General features: G+C 45.5%; 1 protein-coding gene across 1 annotated transcript; it reads left to right on the top strand.

The window, feature by feature from the left end:
* The first annotated feature begins 1,787 nt into the window (after positions 1–1,787).
* LOC143016858 (uncharacterized) lies at positions 1,788–19,425 on the top strand. The gene is made up of 14 exons (XM_076171395.1): positions 1,788–2,018; positions 9,926–9,999; positions 10,544–10,629; positions 10,747–10,786; positions 10,876–10,956; positions 11,333–11,440; positions 11,757–11,866; positions 13,667–13,715; positions 14,809–14,932; positions 15,023–15,117; positions 15,352–15,417; positions 15,574–15,673; positions 16,159–16,311; positions 16,526–19,425. The coding sequence occupies exons 2-14, from the start codon at positions 9,934–9,936 to the stop codon at positions 17,968–17,970; spliced, it is 2,523 nt and encodes an 840-aa protein (XP_076027510.1). The 5' UTR covers positions 1,788–2,018; positions 9,926–9,933; the 3' UTR covers positions 17,971–19,425.
* Positions 19,426–19,982: the final 557 nt, after the last annotated feature.

Genomic DNA, 19,982 nt, shown 5'->3' with positions numbered 1-19,982 from the left:
GTGTGTTGTATTTACACCAACAAATAGTACATATACACAGCAATAAAGCAACAATGAGAATTTGGTTGTTTTACCTCTAACACAGACAAAAGAAGAGAGATTTAGATTTCACTACAAATGGGTAAAATATTATATTTTACTGTGTATTCAAAATGTTTGAAAAAGGACAACACAAAATGAATCCTCAAAAGCTGAACGATGCTTAATGAGATATTCTAATAATGTGTTTCCAGGGCATTAACTGTTTTCAAAGCATGAATCATTTCATCCATACATTTTGGATTTGGTTCAGTAAACAGGTGAGTCAGTTGGCAGCATATACCTGCTTGAAGTCAGCGTGGTGGAGGTATGGCGCCCTCTGTTGGTATGTGTATATACATGCATAATGTTGTACCAGAATGATTGATGATAAAGTTCTGACGAATTATTTTGTAGAGAGGTAGGAATTTGGCTAAATTTGATTATTCAAATTGTATTCAAATATACTATATATATTAGTGGAGGCAGTAGCTCAGTGGGTAGAGCTTCCGCTTGGGAACCGGAGGGTCGCCTGTTTGCGCCCCTGCAAACGTGCCCCTGAGCAAGGCACCGAACCCTCAATTGCTCCCCCCTCTGCGAAGGGTGGTAATGTAATGTAAGTCGCTTTGGATAAAAGCGTCTGCCAAATGATCGTATATATAGGTATACACCCAAAATATTATATCTTACTCGCCATGTTTAAACAGATACATGTAATACAATAATGTAAAACTGTAAGAAACAGAGAATCAAAATGCAAGCCTGCTGACATACAGTATGTCCAAAAGAATGGCACCAACCTGAATGCTCCCCTCTGCAGTCTGCCTGCTGCAGGCTTTCTGCTGCCACCTCGTGCTGCTGACAGCTGACTAAAGGAGCCAACAATGAGGCATTAACCTGCCAGGAGGGTCGTGCTGCAGCTGGTCACTCAGTGCAGCAGGCCTCTCAGCTTGACAGACAGACACAGACACAGGCAGGCAGGCAGGCAGATAGAGAGAACGGTTTCAAAAAGTGAAAGTACAGATAAAGGATGATGATTAAGATTCTTTCTTTCTAGTGTTTCTGTCTCAATATCTCTATTCTACAGACTTGAACAGTTACGATAATCGAAATAGTTAAAGTAGGAATAAATCCGATCTAACTTTTCCAATATCAGCTTTTCCAACTTCTTGTTGGCTACCACTCCCTCCTAGGTTGTCTGAGTTCCAGCTTCTCTGATTCATCTTTCATTTCCTTTTTCATAGGAAAAAAGGAAAAATAGGAAAGAAAAATTAAGTAAACCTACATTATGAAGCAAATTTTTGGAACGAAAAAAGGTAAATGTATTTCAAGTTTGCATATTTTCACTACAGATCTGTACAATACAATATGGTGTTAATCCGAGAGAGGGCGCACGAAAGCAGTTTGTTACCGGGTTTATTTATCCGGATGGAAATTCCCCTTTTTAAATGTTGTAACTTTACAGTAGTATTTTGTCACGATTCAAAGAAAAGCATTATTTATTTTTAAGTGGCAATTTTTTAATAGTTGTAAAAAAAATCAAATGCATACATGAAATCTTGTTGAATATAGATTATTACATTATTTTTTTCCCCCCAAATGATCCTGCTCATCCAGCAAAACGCAGTCATGGATAATAATAATAATGTAAGTAATAAAGAGATTATTTAGAATTTGTGATCTGCTTGCACTCAGCTGATGTACCACAAACACGGAAGTTCCGCTTCCGTCCACGGGGGGCGCGCCTCCTGTTTGCCCGTGCGTCACGCATCCTTCTGTCAGTGGCGTGCTGGCGGACAGCTGCGGCGGCGCTCGACATGTGGACTTTCTGGGGGTGAAGCCGTGCGACCAGCGTCGGTTTCATGTGAGCGAGACACAGTGCGGGACAAACCCACGGCACGGTAAACGCTGTTCTGGCGAGGAGGAGAATGAGAATAGTGGATTCAGTCTGTACTTGTAGGTATAGAGAAGCAGAGGAAGGAGAGAAGTCACTTGAAAAGGTAAGCACATCCCTAAAACAATGTCTGCTGTTAGCGGGGCGCGCGAGTCTGTGGGTGGCCGCGGAAAACGTAAAGGAGTGTCCGTGTTAACTGGTGACTTTAAGCGTAAATACTTCGGTTAACGTTGATTTCGTGACGGTAACTGAAGTTGTATCTCCGCTTTGTTGTCTGCTTTCAACAACGGCCAATTTAATATTAGTAAATTAGATAACCTCCCTCTGTCTTCAACACCTGCCGTTTCTAAAGAAACCGTGTCACCACTTAACACAGGCACTAGATAATCCGGAACAATTGTCACCCGCGCCTTTGCCTCTATTGTGCTTTTTACAACTTGGTTTAATGCGCGACATTAAAAGAAGCCATCGCCTCACTTTGTGTAGGCTCCTGCTGCGTTAAACTTTCATCAACGCGTGATTTAAAGAGGGAGATTTACGATTGTGATGTTACTCTCAGAGTGGTTGATGGCTACCGATGACAGCGACACGGAGGGAGCGCTTCACTGTGGGAATTTTCAGTGTACAAACTGCGGCGCGTGTGGTGTTTACGTGCTTTTTCGTTGCGTTCAAGTTCCGTATTTATAACTTGCGAGTAGAACTAGAAAATATAGAAAAGTAGATATGCAGAAAGTAGTTCTTATCACTGGCGACGGTATCCATGGCTCACACACACCGCAGATGCTTCAACATCCAGAAGTACGCCACTAACTGGTCTGCCATAGGAGGTGAACTGGGTGTCACTGGTTGGCTTCATGTACATGTGAGTGGGGGATGTGACATGAGAGTGAAGGATCTCCTGCAGGATTAGCTCTCATCCTCTCCCAGATGTTCAGTGCTCATTGTTTGTCTGTCATAGTTATTTGCCCCCTTCATTGTGTTTCAGCCGGTGTACATTGACACACACACACACACACACACACTCACTCACTCACTCACTCACTCACTCACTCACTCACTCACTCACTCATCTTATCCAGTACATCATTGTTTGCCATCACTTTGAAAGTCACTGTAGAGGAGTGGTGCTTTATGAATGGGTTGGTGTGTGTTAATGTTGATGTGTATGTTCCTGTGGATGTGTGTGTACAGCACCCTGAACATACAGACTATAATTCAAGTTTCAAATATGTCTAAAATAAAAAATACTGTTGATTTTACACCCATTTATATACTATCAATGGAAAAACAAATGAAACACAAATTATTAAGACTTTAATGTTAAACGTTCCCTCTGTCCATAAGAGAGTAATTGATCATCACAAATTATTACAATGTTCAATCTCTATTTTCTCCATCCAATGAAGAAAATTGTTTGATCCCTTCAGAAACCGGTGCAAACTCAAGTTATATTTGTAGAATGTTGATAGAGGCTTTGAATGCTCCCCTAAACAATGAGTTTACTGCCCTCTGTAATGCCAACAGGATGTGAGCCACGTGTATAACAGAGCGTGTGAGCACTTAAATGTTGTTCTTGTGCCTGTGAGTCTGGCTCAGTCAGCAGCAAAAGTCTTTTTTAAGCACACCAAGGTACACTGATTACTTTGTCTTCATTTGTTCCCATTGTAAAAGGAGTTATCTATTTCTGCTGGTCAATTGAGTTTTTATAGTTGAATAAAACCCTTGAATTAAGTTATTAGATGTTGGGGTTTTATTTCACTGAGAACAATTTTATCGCCATTCAGTTGTTTTCTTGATTCTCTCCCATAAGCAGCATTCATTGTAGTAAAAACCTTAAGGTGTTCTCTGTTGTAATATTATTATTTTAGTGGAAAAGGCATCAACGGGCCTTTTGTTTTGACAGGATGAATGGCTACTTTATGATGGATGTCAAAGGCCTGATGCTCGGGGTCGCTAAAGCTTTTTGTCAACAGTGGAGCAGAACAAGGCACCGGGCCACTTGGTCAGATTCAACACATCTGACCGTTGATTTTAGAAATGGAGAATTAATGATAAATAAAGGTGAAATAGATACTCAATATGTTTCCCCAAATTATATTTTCAACATATTTCTGGCTAAATACACTGTGTTCATTTGTCACATGTCCCTGAATGAGCCAAGCCTATTTCCCAGATCAGTCCAGGTCAGACTTCTGCTGAGTAGATTGTATGTCAGGATGACTAAGGTGATGAGTGATGGCCGATGAAGATAATTGTCTAAAAGAATGACTAAACTAGCTCGTCTGGGAATTTCCGTCTAATCTTGGTCCTTAGTTTGAGTTTTTAGATGTTTCTTTACATTTCCAACCCGTAAAGTCCGACTTCACTGCCAGTATTCCAGCTCCGTCCTTGTCAGGAGGATGATCCATTTATGAGAATTTGGCTTTCTCAGCAGGGTCCTGTGGTTTTTTTTTTGTTTATGAATACTATTCCCCTGACATTCCATCCTCCAGAGCATGCTGCCACTCTGGGAAACAGGGCCTCTGTCTGGCTGAGCGGCCACTCCAGCATCTAGAAATGTGTGTGGTCATTATTATATTTAGACCCCCCCTTTGCCCCCCCCTAGGTAATGGGTAGGCAATGGAAAGGAGCAGTGACACTGGTTTTGGTTCTCAGGCTGGTTCAGCTTCAAGAGTATCCCCCTTCCTCACATTCCATATAGTTATTTCCTGTTTTGTAGATGTGGAATGAGTGAGGTAGTATGAGTGTATGGAGCGATTGAGTCTTTGGTCGACGTCCTCGTCTTTGGGAAAATGAAACAGTGAGATGACAGCGAGCAGCGACGCAGAGAGGAGCGGGACAGAAGAACCCCGTGGGGACAACGGGCTATTCTGAGTCTATTGCTTCGCTCTACTCCCTTTGCTCAGAATGTTTGATCCCTGGGTCACACAGTCTCCGTGTGTCGGCTATTTTCTGTGGAGAAACACAAACACTACAGCCGGACACGAGAAAGAGGCGACTTTTAGTCCGGCTTCAGAGTAGTAATGGAGGGGAGGGGGTGGCGGGGGGGACTTGCTATCGTTCCTCTCCCGTCCACCAGTTAATTTCCTGGTCTCGGAAATGCGTCTGGACCCAGTCAGCTGTGGATTAAGTTACACATTGTTGTCATGCTTTGTTTTGACTCGATGGCCAATCAGAGCAGGTCGCAAGAGGAACCTCTGTGGTAAGGGTGAACAATTGGCCATTGTCCATAGACCACCACACCTGCAAAACACATGGTGTGTAGCACACGGCTTTGACATTTGCATCATTGTTGGTGCAGTGGATGTTGAGAGATCTGGGCTTTGTATCCTAAATGCAAAAGCAAAGATTTGTTGTCGTTTGGTACAAGTTTGGCCTGGTCCTTGTTTGGTTCTTTCCAGTATTGCAACTTGTGTCTGCAGCTCACTGGATCACCCTCTGAGTCTTAACTTTCAGTATCTGTCTCTCCAAAGGTCCATCTGGTTCCTCTCCCTCTCTTTAAAGTATAATATGGCTGTTGAGCATCACAAACCAGCTCTCTTAGATTTCCTGGCGTAACTTGAAGCGATAATTCAAACCTCTCCTTGTTTTTTTCTTTGAAACTGCCAAATAAATGTTGCATTCAGATGAACAAAGGATCCGTTGACTGCAGCCTGTAACGGGAAAATCCTCCTGTATGAATCAGGATATCAATCAGGAGCCGCTCCACTGTGGACACCAACATTTCCTGTCGTGTGCACAGTGGAGCACAAGGCGTTCTGTAGTCCAACTGAGAAATTCTTAACCTACTCTGCCACTGCTACAAACAGGGAAGCCACCGCGAAAGTGATCCCTGTAAGTCTCTGCCTCTGCCTCCAATCTGCTTTGTTTCATTATCTGCCTCTTTTGGGGAAACATGTGTGTTTGCTTGCGCACACTGTGTGTCTGACACCCATTAAAAGCTGGAGCTCTGTAGTCATCTGGGACTTCCTGACGTTTTCATGTGGAAATTAGAGCCATGTGGTCACTTGTCAGGCTCCTTCCTTTGCAGAAGTGGAAAGATGTGCTTGTTCATTTTAACCACCGCAGGCCTCCAGCATTCACTTAATGTAATGTAAGTTAATGACAGAGAAAATATAATAGACTGCATTCTGAGGCATTCCTTTGAAGTTTATGATGCAAAGTGGTATTAACGACTGCAGTAACATCAGTAAGGATTACCTTATGCTTGTTCAACCACTTTAAATAGTCAAATCATGCTATGTTGTCTGCAATGAGCTTGGCAGACAATGTACAGGTTTTGCAATCTTGTACTTTCTGTCAATTCGTGTATGAATCACCTGCTCCGCACAGGCAGAGTCTTTCGTTTCTGTTCTCACACACACACACTAATACATAAGCCATGACACGGCTGCTCACACTGAACATTCGCTCTGTGCCTCAGAACAGTTTAGTCCCTTATTACAAGCAGATATGCACACAGACCGGAGGAGGCAGAACACTCATTTCCCCCAAACTCTCCTAACAAGCCACAGCCACAGCATCTGCATTTTATTGGTCGCTGTAATGGTACGGCCCTTTACCAAAACTATGTGATGAGATGAAGCGTAGAGCGTCAGCGCTCTGTGAGAATGGAGCCACGGATGAGCTGTCGCTCATGATAAAGAGTTCAAGTGTAGACGTTCTCATTGGCGATGTCATTGCACGCCTGCACAGATGCACTGGGGAAGCTTTGCACTGGATTGTAAGGGAATTGAACTGAGGAACCATTGACATTAATGGAGCAGAACCTGTGAGGCTAATCTGGTGGAATGAGACCCAAACGAGTCTGCCTGCAGATGCAGTGATGCGAAACAACTACACTCGCATCTTACACACACGTCCCAGCAGGTTGTGGAAGTGGTTTGTGATGAGATGTTGTATGAAATAATTGGTTGTGGTCTCATCTCAGTGTAAAATTAGATGGTCTGAGGGTTCTAGTTTGACCCTTACACACCCTGATCTGCTTTAACTTATTGATTTAAGCCTGTGTAGATATTAACACATGTACGCACACACACACACACACACACACACACACACACACACACACCCGCACACAATTCAATCATACTCTTAAGAATGTCCAGTCAAAACATGAACAGGCTTTCACAGAGGATGTTTGGGGATATTGGCGATGAATCATTACGTCATGTTATGACTGCTGCATCTTCAAGCTTAAATCTGGTAAAAGTGACTCAGAATGCTTGGTGCGATGTCTCTTACAACAGTACGTACACAGCTTTAATGCAGAGGAGCTCTGTCATAACAGGAAATGATGTCACCTCGGCCCTAGGTTTGCACTCTTGCATCCTGTAAGCAACCCGGTTTATGAAACGTAACCATACAGGAAAGCGGTTTGTCGTTTCATCTGCTCGGGTGTCAGTGAGAACACCACTTCTCTCTCGCCACCGTCCTCTTCCTCACCCCTTCTGCCTCACTCGGCCTCTGCTATATTCATAGCTTGTGTGAAAACTTGGTTTAGGTCTTGTTCTGGGGGTGAAGTATGTGAAGACTACTGCCTGTTCTTCCCATCGCACTGCAATGCATCATTCTTTCTCTCTTTTTAAATTTGAGCTTTACGTCATCTTTTCCCCCTCTCCTCCTCCCCCTCCTCCTCTTTCTTTTGACTCCCCCTCCCCTCCCCCCAGGTGGGCTGTTTGACCGTATTTCCAATGTGAAGTCTTTTCCCACGCTGCAACTTTCTCTGCTGCTGAGTCAGTTTCTCCTCCACCTGCTGTCTGTTTGACCCCGTGAACCCCACCACAACTTTCTCAAATGAGGCATTCAAACCCGGTTTGTTGGATTCAGCCGTGAGAGCCTTTTGACTGAACCTCCACTGAGGCGTTCCTCTGCCGCGTCAGTGACTCACAAGCAAAATAGCATCAGCGCTAATGTGAACTGGTCACTTTGTGGGATCACGCATGTCTGTCAGATGCTTGGATTGCTGTTTTCTAGTCTTTTTTTGGGGCAGAAAAACACTTTTTTGTGGTCCCAGGGAGGCCCGTTCTCCTCCCTCTATTAAGGGCAGACGCCACAGTCCTGCGAGTCTGCTTTTGAAGGAGTGGCGGACACCATTTTCCTTTTTTTTTTCTCAGACCTTCACACAATATTATCAGCAGTCTGGAGACTCAACACAGGAAGTAAGCAGCTACACCCTCAAGATGAAGCACAACTTGCGACCCCCTCACACCCAACCCCCCGTGAGGACCTTGCTGGAGACGCGTTACTATGTTGTTCCAGGATGAGCCTTGAAGTTGGTCAGTTTGGCTCGTGAGATTTCCCACAACTCCTGCCAATCACGTGCAGCCTGATGTCCTCACATGAGGTCATGCCACGTGGAGGGCTAAAGAAGAGGGAACACAGCGGGATTGTTTGATTTGTCAGGATCCTAATTTATCCTACCACAGATTTTGATTTAGAATTTACAGATATATAAAAGAAAAGACCTGGAAATGGCAGTATTATAGAGTTTAAATGATCAAAGCTCTTCTTTCTTTTAGCTCTGACATCGTAACTTCTTAATTGTAGCCTGCATGATGTGCCAGATGGGTTTTCCTGATCCGATGGTTCAGGCCGAGGAAGCTGACTCAAATGTTTAGGGGAAAAAAAAATCTGCTGATGCCTCCGAAAAACCGAAATAGCTCAACCTGAGTTAGACGAGAAAGAAAGTGGGGAACGGGATAGAACAGCAGTCGGCGTTTGTGTAACGGTTTAGCTTGGCTGACCACCTGTTATACAAGGGAAAGAGAGACGTAAGGCTCAGCTGTTGTTTTGACGGAGACGACTGAATGCTGAAGCTACGGGTCAGATAACAATGCTAAATGTTAATATATAGTATACAATATGCTAGAGGAGAACAAGGCAAAACTAAACCACAGTATTCAACAAAGAATGTACAGACATGGGTCCCAAAAAACTTTCTTTGAGTGGACTTCATAAAGTCTAAAGCCGGTCTAAGTAACAAGGGTGGACAGAGAGTTTAGGCGGTTTTCATTCCAGCGTAGAGTCCAGGGAAAGCTAAAGGGACTCTTTGTGGTTTGGCAGGTGCCTCCACACCTGTTGTCAGTGACCTCATGCCAGACATACTGAAACACCAGCCGGGGCTTCAGCTGGCCCCACATGCTGCCATGTGTCAGTGAGAGTCGCCCTCTGTGTGACAGCGCGTTGATTCAACCCACAGCGCTGAGAATTTACTGTCATTTCTGTCACTATTTTTGTGCATTTGGATTTCTGGTAACATTGAATCTCTTTATGGTCCTTTCATGTTTGTTGGAAGACTGTTTAACTTTCATTTCCTGCTTCAACTGCAACCATCTGTCTTCTGGCAAATGCAGAGCGAGACTGTGTTGTCCCATGACCCCTCAGGCCTGACAACTGCTGCCAGACCACATCAGGACATGGAAGGCTGCGAGGGTTAGGCCTGTGCCCTTGTGTCTGTGTGTGTGTGTTGGGGGTTGGAGAGTGCGATTCTATGTCCAGCTGGATCCTGCTCTTGCCTCAATACACTTCTCCAAAGGCGTTGACTGACACATTGAGTGGTCAAACACAGGTGTAACTAATAACATTCCATTCCATTTCTGTCCTGCAGTGCCAACGCGCTCTGGCACTGTGCAGGCTGGCTCACGTGTTTGAACTCATTTGCAAGAAGTTCACATACTTTGAATAGCTCTCTCAGATCATGACTTTGATTATCCATGTGTGGATTAGAAGCTTGTTTGGAACCAGTTATACAGATGACCTGGTAGTCGGAGGGGTTTACAAATTTATTGTCAGCTGTCATAATCAGCTCAGCCTGAACCTCCATGCTTTTAGTATATAGATTTGACTAATAGAGCTTTGTTACTGTGACATATTTGCCTCCAGGTCTCATAGAACACATAGAAGCCGTTTGAACTGGTTGTCAATTGCTGTTCTAAATAAATAATTGGGTCTAGTTATTACAAAACACTACAAATGCCTGTTTAAATGCTTGATTTTTCTGTTTCCCCTCAGATTTTGACATGAAGAAGGACATAGACACATTAATAGCAGAGGAACGGGCTGAAATCATCTCCAAGTATGAGAAGGTCAGTGCAACGGAACGCTAATGCTGACTCATGGACATGCAACCCTGAACATAAGCAATCCTGTCAAACTAATGACATACAAAGAGAAAATCCAGCAAACAAGTAGCCAGAAAAAGCTGAGTGCTGGGCAGGGTGAGTTGGAGAAGCTGGGGGTGCAGGGTGGTGGACAATATCAAGGAAAGGAGTGAAAATGAGAGCACGATAAGTTGGAGAAAGGATGGACCGGAGGAAATCAGCCAGTGAGAAGGTGGAAAAGAAAGAAAGAAGCTGGGAAAAAAAGCAGACAATGGAGATGCTGCCTCCAAGGAGGGTCGGGCAGCAGCCTCCTGGGAAGGTCAGGGAAGGGTCAGGTGGAAAAGCTGAGCATGTGACCTCATTATCTGGATAATGTACATTACACAGACCACAGTTTAGGATTAGTCTACAATCACAAAATGTAACAGCGTCTATATCACTCATTCTGTCACTCAATCCTTGTTCATTCCCCTCCTACCTCTTTGTTTAGCTTGTAGTGTTTTTAAAAGGGGATGTATCGATGTTTCAGGGCAGGCAGGAGGGTGTCAAGATTGACCCGTGGGAGGATGCTGACTACAGCATCTATAACTTCACCGACCGCTTTGGCTTCCTGCAGTAAGTTTACCTGACATGAAGCTCGTGACTGCAGCTTCCTCTCTTGGATATTTACTGATTTGAGTTCTTGTCAGTCACCTCTCATATCATTAATACACGTGTGTGTTTCTGCTCCAGTGAGAAAGAATTGCCAACACCCAGTGCGATTGAAGAGAAGGTACGGCTTTGTCCAGATTTTCCAGATGTAAACCCTGTCTCGCCTCATACACAGGGAGAATTAAGCTTGTCCCGTTTTCCTCTCTCCAGCAAAAGCACCAGGAGATAGAGCGGATAGAGAAATGGGTGAAGATGGTGAAGAAGTGGGACAAGTATAAGAACAGCGAAAAGGTGCGTGGCTCTCTGGAACACTGGAAGGTTTCAAAACACTCGAGCTCCGTCTCAATTTGGCTCCTGCTTCCCTTTTTTTAAACTCAACTATGTGATATACTGTTTCCACTTCTCTCAATTATCTATTTTCCATTCCCCTTTGAACCTAACCCCTTCCGCCCTTTTCAGTCTCCTGCCTGGTCGAGACAATTTAGGCATTTCCCTAAGTGCTGCTGATGATTCCCTGTCATTCAGCAGCTCTCACAGGGCTCCAGGCTGTAAAGCAGCATGTAGAAGTGCACCCCCCTCCTCCCTCTCGTTGTCTTGATTTGTATGTGTGTGTGTGTGTTTCCCCTTACATCCGTCTCTGCATAAGTCTCTGTCCCATATGTTTTAGCTGGTGAAGCGTGTGTATAAAGGCATCCCCCTGAAGCTGAGAGGCCAAGCCTGGGCTCTGCTCCTGGACATCGAGAAGGTCAAAAAAGATAACGCTGGAAAATACGAGGTATGAATCCTACAACCCAAAATCCCCCTCAGCAGCCTCAAGTCAAGTCAAATGCGAATTGGGAGTGTTTCCATGAAGTGATGTTATGTCATGTGAACAAGACTGGGCTCATCTCATGATATTAAGATCAGAAGTAAACATGGCGTTGGCTTTCCATGATGCAGTAGTTCTCTGGAATTTATATCATTTCTGTGATATTTCAGGTTTTTTCCTTCAACCACTTCTCAATTTGCAACTTCAAATTGTGCAAAATGTCGATGGAAACCCGCACTGGTGTCTATTTATGTCTAATGATAACAAACATTTCCTCCTTCAGAAAATGAAGCAACAAGCCCGCAACTTCTCCACAGAGATCAAGCAGATAGACTTGGACGTCAACAGAACCTTCAGGAACAACGTCATGTTCATGGACCGCTTTGGAGTCAGGTGAGTTGTTTTCTGTGTTTACGTCACAGTTTACATTTTCTCTGTATTTTAACTTTAACTTTCTACTTGTGGAAGCCGTGAGCCCTCCTCGCCTCGTGATGACATCATTTAGCGTACAACCTTCATGAGCATGAGTCTTATTGAAGCATAATAAATACAATAAAAACTAAATGGTTGGATTATAAATGTTCAATTTGTACTTTAAACTGTAACTAAACTAGATTTCAACTGTAAACTAAATTCAGATCAAGTGTACAAGTGTAAATGAATCCTCATTAAATCTATAAGCATGACTGAGTGAGTATCATGCTGCTGTCACTCAGGAGAAGCACTCAAGGAGCAAATGGTAATTTGTTGTTAATATGTTCTAAATCTGCTGGATCATAGACGTAGTCATCTGACCTTTAACCTCTGTGAAGTGATACGTTTTGGTTTAACAATCATAACATCGCCAACATGTTTGTTGAACTTCAGGGTCTCCCAAGACCTTCATGTTTTCATAAAGTCACCCTCTTCATTTTCACGTCTGGCCTTGCGCAGTCTCCTGCAGGGTGTGACCCGTAGCTCAAACCTCACCAAAGACAGCCAGCAACACACACACGCACGCACGCACACGCACACACGCACACGCATACACACACACACGACCAAAGCACAAAACCAAAGCATGAGTGGTTTCCTCCCTCTTGGTGTTTTATTAGGTTTCCTGTCAGTGCACGAAGCCCCACAGGAAATGGCATTCGTACAGAACTGTGCAGCCCCACAGCGCGCTCGTATAAAAACCATACACACGCAGAATAACACTGTTCAAAACCTGCCAGCTATCACTACAGTTTGTGTAACGTTAAGAGGAAGATTTGGTCCGTGTGACGCACATGACAGCACAGTTGCTTTGGTTAGTGTTTGTGGTTTGGTCGTGACTCTGAGAAGATTCCCCATTGGTCAGTTCAGCTCAGAGTGTGTGACTGACTTCTCTCTCCTTGCCGGTGTACTTCCCCTTCTATTCAAACCTTAATCAAACTCAATCCAGACCAAAACACTGCACCATCCTGCTCCACTGCCCACTGCTTCCCTTCCCTGTAAACAGCTGCGTTCCTCACACGGGGACACGGGCGGCTATTTTAAGTTCCTTTTCCTGTCTCTCAATGTCTATAAGACATTTATTTACTATGGAGGCCTGGAGGGGGGAGAGACATCCTCTAGTTCTGCATTACATTATGAACACACACTCTACATTGTATTCATTGTCTGCAACTGTGAAAGCATCAGATGGAATCAGCCACACAGCACACATGATCATCTCTGCACACACACAGGACACAGACGTAACAAAAGCGTCGCTCTGAATCGCACGTTATTAATTTAGAAGAACTGAAACTCTCACGTGATTGAAGGTTTGGAAACCAACTGCAGCGTTACGGCAGGACTAACAGGCCGCTCACCATCTTCATTATTACACAAACATCACGGCAGACTAACAGCATGATGGGACGCAGCCCAGCACTAAAAATAACCGCCCGACTGTGGCTGTGTGTGCTGATAGATGGAGTTCGTTTAAGGATGAGACGGTTCATGTTTGGTGAATCATCGTTTCTAAGCCCTTAGGAATAGTCCGTTTATTCACTTTGATAAGCCTTTGCAGCTTTGTGTATCGTGCCTTTTAAGGAGTAGACTTTTCCCGTGACATTTCCATTTGTCAAACAGGTGTAACTAATCATTCATGTTGTTAACGGCAAAATTACTATTACTATTATTGTGTCCTCGTTTCATTTGGCGTGTTTTTCTGTGTTTCCTCTGTAGGCAGCAGGCACTGTTTCACGTGCTCGCAGCCTATTCTGTCTACAACACGGTAAGTGTGTGTGTGTGTGTGTGTGTGTGTGTGTGTGTGTGTGTGTGTGTGTGTGTGTGTGTGTGTGTGTGTGTGTGTGTGTGTGTGTGTGTGTGTGTGTGTGTGTGTGTGTGTGTGTGTGGCTTGGTCATAGGGTGCAGGAAGAACAGGACGAGCACTCTGCAGCACTCCGTGTGTCGTTCGGAGCCTCGGTTGACATTTTTTATTTATGAGTGTGTGTGGCTCAGTCTGAATGTGCATAAACACAACGTAGCAAACCTGAGCTCACATCCAGGGCTCAGTGTTTACATTCTCAGGCCGTTAAATTAACTTGTTAAGGCAGTAAAGCACAGTAATGGCGCACCGCTCACGCTCACGACACCCCGAGCGGTGTTGCTCAACATCGCTTCCGCTCGTCACAAATAAACGACAGCGAGAGAAGAGAGGGGACAGAAACATTTATTTGGGTTCAGTCCTGCTTTTCCTGATCAGGTTGCAAGGTTGATTCCTGTGCGGTCGGGGTGTTTGAGCCAGAGGAAATGGGCACGGGGCTGTCCGCTCTTTCCCTTTCCTCTCCTCTCACACACTGCACACACAAGAAACTAGGTCAGTAGGAGCGAGAGTGTTTGTCCTTTCGCCTCTGTGATGGAGGAGAAAAATGTGGAGAATGTGTCCTTTAGCCTCTGTGTAACCCTAATTATATTTACTGTCTTTCCTTGAAAGGATCCTTGGAGTGTTCACCCCCTCGCTCCACAATAAACTGGCCTGAATATGGACAGATAGCAAATATGTGTCTCCAGTTTTTGCGTATCCCGCGCTTGCCAAGAGTGACTTGTTTAGAATGAATCACTGAATTCAGCGACGTAATGTCCAGACATGATGGACACTAGTGAGGATGTTTTTCCTACAATAAATTTTTGGACAATCTTTGAAAAATGTATTTATAATATTGAAGCTGCTTGTCGTGGTCAGTCTACTCCAGACGGCATCAGACATGCATGCAGCCTCCTCCCCGTATCTCCCCGTCCAGCTTTTTGTGCTACGCCACATAAATTATAGATAATTCCTCACATTTGCACGTTGGAAACCTGTCTGCTCTCCTGTGTTCCCTCAGGAGGTGAGCTACTGTCAGGGGATGAGTCAGATCGCTGCCCTCTTGCTCATGTTCCTGAATGAAGAAGAGGATGCCTTCTGGGCTCTGTCTCAGCTCCTCACCGACACCAAGCACGCCATGCACGGTGAGGAGCGGTGATCCTGATCCAGACGTTACAAACCTTATTACTCCCAAACCACACACACACGCTGATGCATTTCTGTCATCGTTTCAGGCTTCTTCATACCGGGATTTCCCAAGCTGCATCGTTTCCAGGCCCAACACGAGCTCATCCTCTCCAAAATGTTGCCCAAGCTGAAGAAGCACATGGTGAGATAGCGGCTGTATGAGACATGCGGCGGCTCATCGGCCACTTAGTCGTCTGCGGGAATGCGTTTTGATTTATTCGTCTTGTTTCTTTATAATCTGCTCTTCTGTCGCAACACATCAGAATGTTACTCTCATGCAAGTTCTAACAGCTGTTTGCTACGTGGAGATTTATCATTGCGAGTAGATAATGAAGCTTCCTGCAGAGACTCCAGCTCATTAAATCTCACCCCGCAGGACAAGGAGCAGATGACAACGGGGATTTACACCACCAAATGGTTTCTCCAGTGCTTCGTCGACAGGGTGAGTGTGTGAGGGCGCTCGGCTGTTTACAGAACAATAAAGCATGGCACATTTCATCACATTCCTCCTGCAGAAAGAGCCGCTTCTGAAATCGTTTGTTTTTTCATCCTTAAATCACACTTGACCCTCTGCCGCTGTGTGTTTCCTGCGCAACAGACCCCCTTCACCCTCACCCTGCGTCTGTGGGACATCTTCATCCTGGAGGGGGAGAAGACGCTCAGTGCCATGGCTTACACAACCCTCAAATTACACAAGAGTGAGTACGAGGCGGATGACATCATTCAGCCATGTTGGCACTACTGGGGCTAAACGAGTCGGGCAAAATCCGGCTTTCATGCCCGGATAAGAGCGACCATCAGAGCTGTTACCAAACCGCTGAGTTTTACTGTGCGGACGACATCGCGCTCTGCCTCTCGGTTGGCCGCCTTCTAACTTGGACGGCTTACATAATCAAAGTGGCCGGTTGCTGTGGAGAAGAATGGAATGCTGGCGTTTCATTGGATGCTTCCTCAGGGTTTGCCTCTGCTCATTGGTTGATATCTGGCAGAGTATGTCTCTTGACTTGCTGTTATGAATGTAGGAGAGCTTTTTTTGTTCCCAACACACAAGTTGATTAAATATTAGGTATTCCAGGTTTTAGCCTCCTAACGTTGACCTTAAAGCTCGTAGGTCAGCCTCACCCACTCAGGGAGTTAATTTCCTTTGGCCTTGTGTGTGTGTGTGTCTGGTGTGTCTGCTCAGAGCGCCTGCTGAAGTGTCAGTTGGAGGACCTGAGGGAGTTCCTGCAGGAGGACCTGGGCGTCTCTTTCTTCATGCCTGATGATGTGGTGGTTGAACAGTTACAGATTGCCATGTCTGAGCTACGCAGTAAAAAGCTGGACCCTCCTCCTCCAGGTGCAGTTTGTTTATCAGAATCACCATTTGCCAACCAACCAATGAAAGGAGAGAATTTGAACTCCAGGTTGCCTTGCTAATGGTTCCATTGTTATATCCGTTGTTTTCCACAATGCATTAATTTGATATTGAGTTGGGTTAGGGACTGAATAAAGGGAGTGAATATGAAAGGTTCCTTTATTTGGTTGATGCATCTTTCAATATTGTTTTTCAGCCAAGTCTGAGGAGTTACCAAAGAGACCTCTGGGCCAAGAGAGACCAGTTCTTCATCTGCCTCTGCAGCCTCCGTCTGCTCCAGAGGCCAAAGCAAACCAGCAGCCCCATGCAAACGCACAGCAATCAGATACCATCACCCAAGAGCATAACCTTTCTACCGGAGGGGCCCAGCACTCCAGTAGCCTGTCCGGGCCGCACACATCGATGCCTTTGCCAGAAGCGGTTGCGGTGCAGTCACAAGTACAGCTGCCGCCTGAAGGGCCGTGTAAACTTCCTCCAGCTCCTCCACTGCCTCCCAAACCAGCCAAACCCTGTGCAGAGGTGGGGACGGTCAGAGACGTGAAGGAGACGCATCCAGACCTCAACCAGACGGCAGACCGGACAAAAGCAGACACCCAGACTGGAGATCCAAAGACCCAGGAAGAGCCGACGCCTTGGCCTCCCCCCTATGAGCCCCTTACTGTGGAGGCTCTCACCACGCAGGATGGAGAGGAGATTCTGGATCTTCCGGATTTGCCACCTCCACCTCTCATCTACACTGAGCAGAATAACCAAAGCCCTCTGCGTAGTGAATCACCATGCCAACGAAAGAGTCCTGAGCCAGAGATCCAGCTTCACTCTCCCTCCCCAGGCTCTGCTTCATCACAGGTCTTAGACCGCACCGCTGAAGTGAAGCCATCTCCAAAACAAAGCCCCAAGCCACCAATGTCCCTGGAGCTCATGCATAAGAAGCCTCCTCCCTCTGTGACCCAAGCTTTATCCTCCTCCCCTCCCAGACTTCCACCCCCTAAGCCAACCAAGTTTCCCGTAACTCTCTTTGTCCCGGTGCCGACGGGAAACAGACGGCCTTCTAACACTTCCCAATACGACAACCTCTCCGAGCACGACGAGGACGACCGCTGCCCGGACGTGGCGGCTCACCTCCCACTCAGCCCAGGACTAGATTCCACGCCTGAGGAGATCCCCGGCACCTACGGCAAACCCTCGTCCCTCTCCACCTTCAGAGAGTACGACCCGTCTCTGTACCCCGTCCCTCCGCCCCCCGTGTTCATCCCTCCTTCCCCTTCTCTCTCGCCCTCGCACTGCGCTCTCCCCAGTTTACCTCAGGAGCCAGAGTACGAGGGGGAGGATCGCTGGGTGGAGGACGCCATCATCCCCCCTCCTCCTCCTTGTTTCGCCGACAGACTCGGTCCCTTCCAGTGTCGCGCCGCCGGCCACACGGGCACGCAGAGATCCACCTCGCCCAGTTACTCAAAGCCCTTCTCCAGAGGACCCAGGAACCATTCCGCCTTCCCAGCCCCGCTTTTGTACACCGGGTCCCCACCGGGCCACGGCAGGCCTGCAGGACAGTCGGCAGCAGGAACGCCGTTGGTCCAGACCAGCCCAGACTTTTGCAGGATGCATCCGGGCGGACAGCAGCTTCCCAAATCGGTGACTTTCTGAAAACATCCGGCTCGAGCGACGATGCAGAGATGATTAAGTTTTTTCTATATGCTTGATTACTTTTCAATGCCAGTTAAGAGAAGGAGAAAGGTCTTCACAGCGGCCAGTAGATGTTCAGTGTTGAAGTTTGTTTTGTGTGTGAAAGGAAGGACTACTTATATGTACAGATTTGTAATACTTGCACCTTTTTTCTTAAGGCAGTTTTCTTTGTGTTGACCGTGTATATAAAAACTGCTTCCTGTTACCGTTTGCTGCACAAATGGCGACTGTATCTCCTCGTCATCTTTGTAGTTTGTTGCTCCTACACAGAAACAAAGTGAACTAACACCAGTTTGGTCATCGTTTCACCTCCAACTTATTTAAGTCTCCAGTAAGAGCAAAGTGTCTTAACCCGCAAAGCACTGAGGGTAGCAACTGTAACACAAGGGCTTCTGAGGCCGCCATATAAGGTCATTTCTACTAATACACATGAAACCTATGCGTTTATACTGCGGTTAGGACGCACCGGGAGCAAGCTCACACATCGGAGCAGCATGTAAACGTTTGAATGAAACGTGTTTCATTTTGTTGGAGCCCCATTGAGTCAGTTTAGTTCTGGAGGAGATTTGTTGTCCCGCTATCAATGTCTCAAACCTGTTATCAGTGTTCTATCTGTTGGTTTATTGACTTTTCATGGTAGTGATTATATCTTTGGCCTTGCATGGATCAGGACTGTTCAAAGCTGAAAACTCCTCTGTAGCAACGATATTTATGAAGCATAGCCCCATCTAGTGGTCAGACCTGTTAGTTACAGTCGAGGAGTCCACTGATGAGGTGATTTGGGGTAAAGTGGTGCTGAACGTGACCCAGATGCCTCCTATATCTGTATGTGTTTAGACTAGCGTGTCATTACTGAGTTCACTAGACACAAGAATACAGGACAGATGCCATATTGGTGCTTTGCCATATTTACGTCTCTCTGGATGATATATATGCACACCGATTCGGAGCCATTGGTTTATATTTATTTTTGTCATTCGTAAATGTTCTATAGAAATGGAGGTTGAGCCATAATTACCCAAAGACAAAACATGCTTATTCTGTAGATTTCCATTCTGTTCTGTCCTGTATAACTTTACCATATATGACCATGTTTTGCACTGAATACCAACAGCTTTTGTAATTATTAGTACGTTTTCTCTTCAGAGACACTGCCAAAAAAGTGATGTAAATCTTATCAGATGTGTCGTCCGTTCATACACTTTGGTCCGATTGATCCGTCTCACCCAATAATCAGTATGCAGACCTCTAAGCATCCAAGGGTCTTTGAAGTATTGGCGTGTCTTTGGTCACGTGACCCGATCACCTGCTTCTATCTGAAGTACACAGCATGTTGTGGGTTCGTCAGCCTCGGGGCTCAGACCAAAGTTTATGAACACACACATCTACCTGAGTTTTATAAAGAGATGAACCTTATACTGGCCTGTTGTTTTCTTTCCCACAGAGACAGAGATAACAAATCTAGTTTCAGATATTTTATTGCACACTGTAGTGAAACACACAGTCCATCCAGCAGCAAGTGCCAAGGCATGTTTAAATAGAAAGGCATGTCCAAACTTTTTACACTTACATTAAAATACAAAAATATCCATCCAGTCAGTTAGAAAGCATTGAAACTTCATGATTAAGACAATCCAGTTTGACTTATCAGTACCCTGTACCACACACACACAACCAGCCAGCACCTCAATGTATTAAAGAAAATTACATAACGAAGGAAAGCCAGGAAGCCTATTTAAAGCTCTGCACCCACACAGGCTTGATTAACGACTCTGATAGGCCTGTGGCACCCAGAACTTTTGGTGACCCCAACGTGGCACCCAGCCTGCCGCCTTCAATCTGAGAAACGTCTAATCAGCAGAATCGCTGAAAATACCCGTGTGAGCTTCCAACAAGACGCATCAGCAGTCTGCTTGCTGCATCATACTTGATTGCGTGAACATTATTTGAAATTGCACTTGTACGAGGCAAAA

The sequence above is a fragment of the Genypterus blacodes genome, unplaced genomic scaffold (assembly GCF_046128005.1).
Source record: "Genypterus blacodes isolate CSIRO-AG114 ecotype Tasmania unplaced genomic scaffold, CSIRO-AGI_Gbla_v1 ptg000015l_1, whole genome shotgun sequence".
Taxonomy (NCBI): Eukaryota; Metazoa; Chordata; class Actinopteri; order Ophidiiformes; family Ophidiidae; genus Genypterus; species Genypterus blacodes.
This window is presented reverse-complemented; position numbering and strand designations above follow the sequence as displayed.

Coding starts and splice junctions, on each gene's coding strand:
- LOC143016858 (XM_076171395.1), top strand. CDS start 9,934: ATGAAGAAGGACATAGACACATTAATAGCAGAGGAACGGGCTGAAATC. Junction 11,441..11,756: donor ATAACGCTGGAAAATACGAG/GTATGAATCCTA, acceptor TTCCTCCTTCAG/AAAATGAAGCAACAAGCCCG. Junction 13,716..14,808: donor CCTATTCTGTCTACAACACG/GTAAGTGTGTGT, acceptor GTGTTCCCTCAG/GAGGTGAGCTACTGTCAGGG.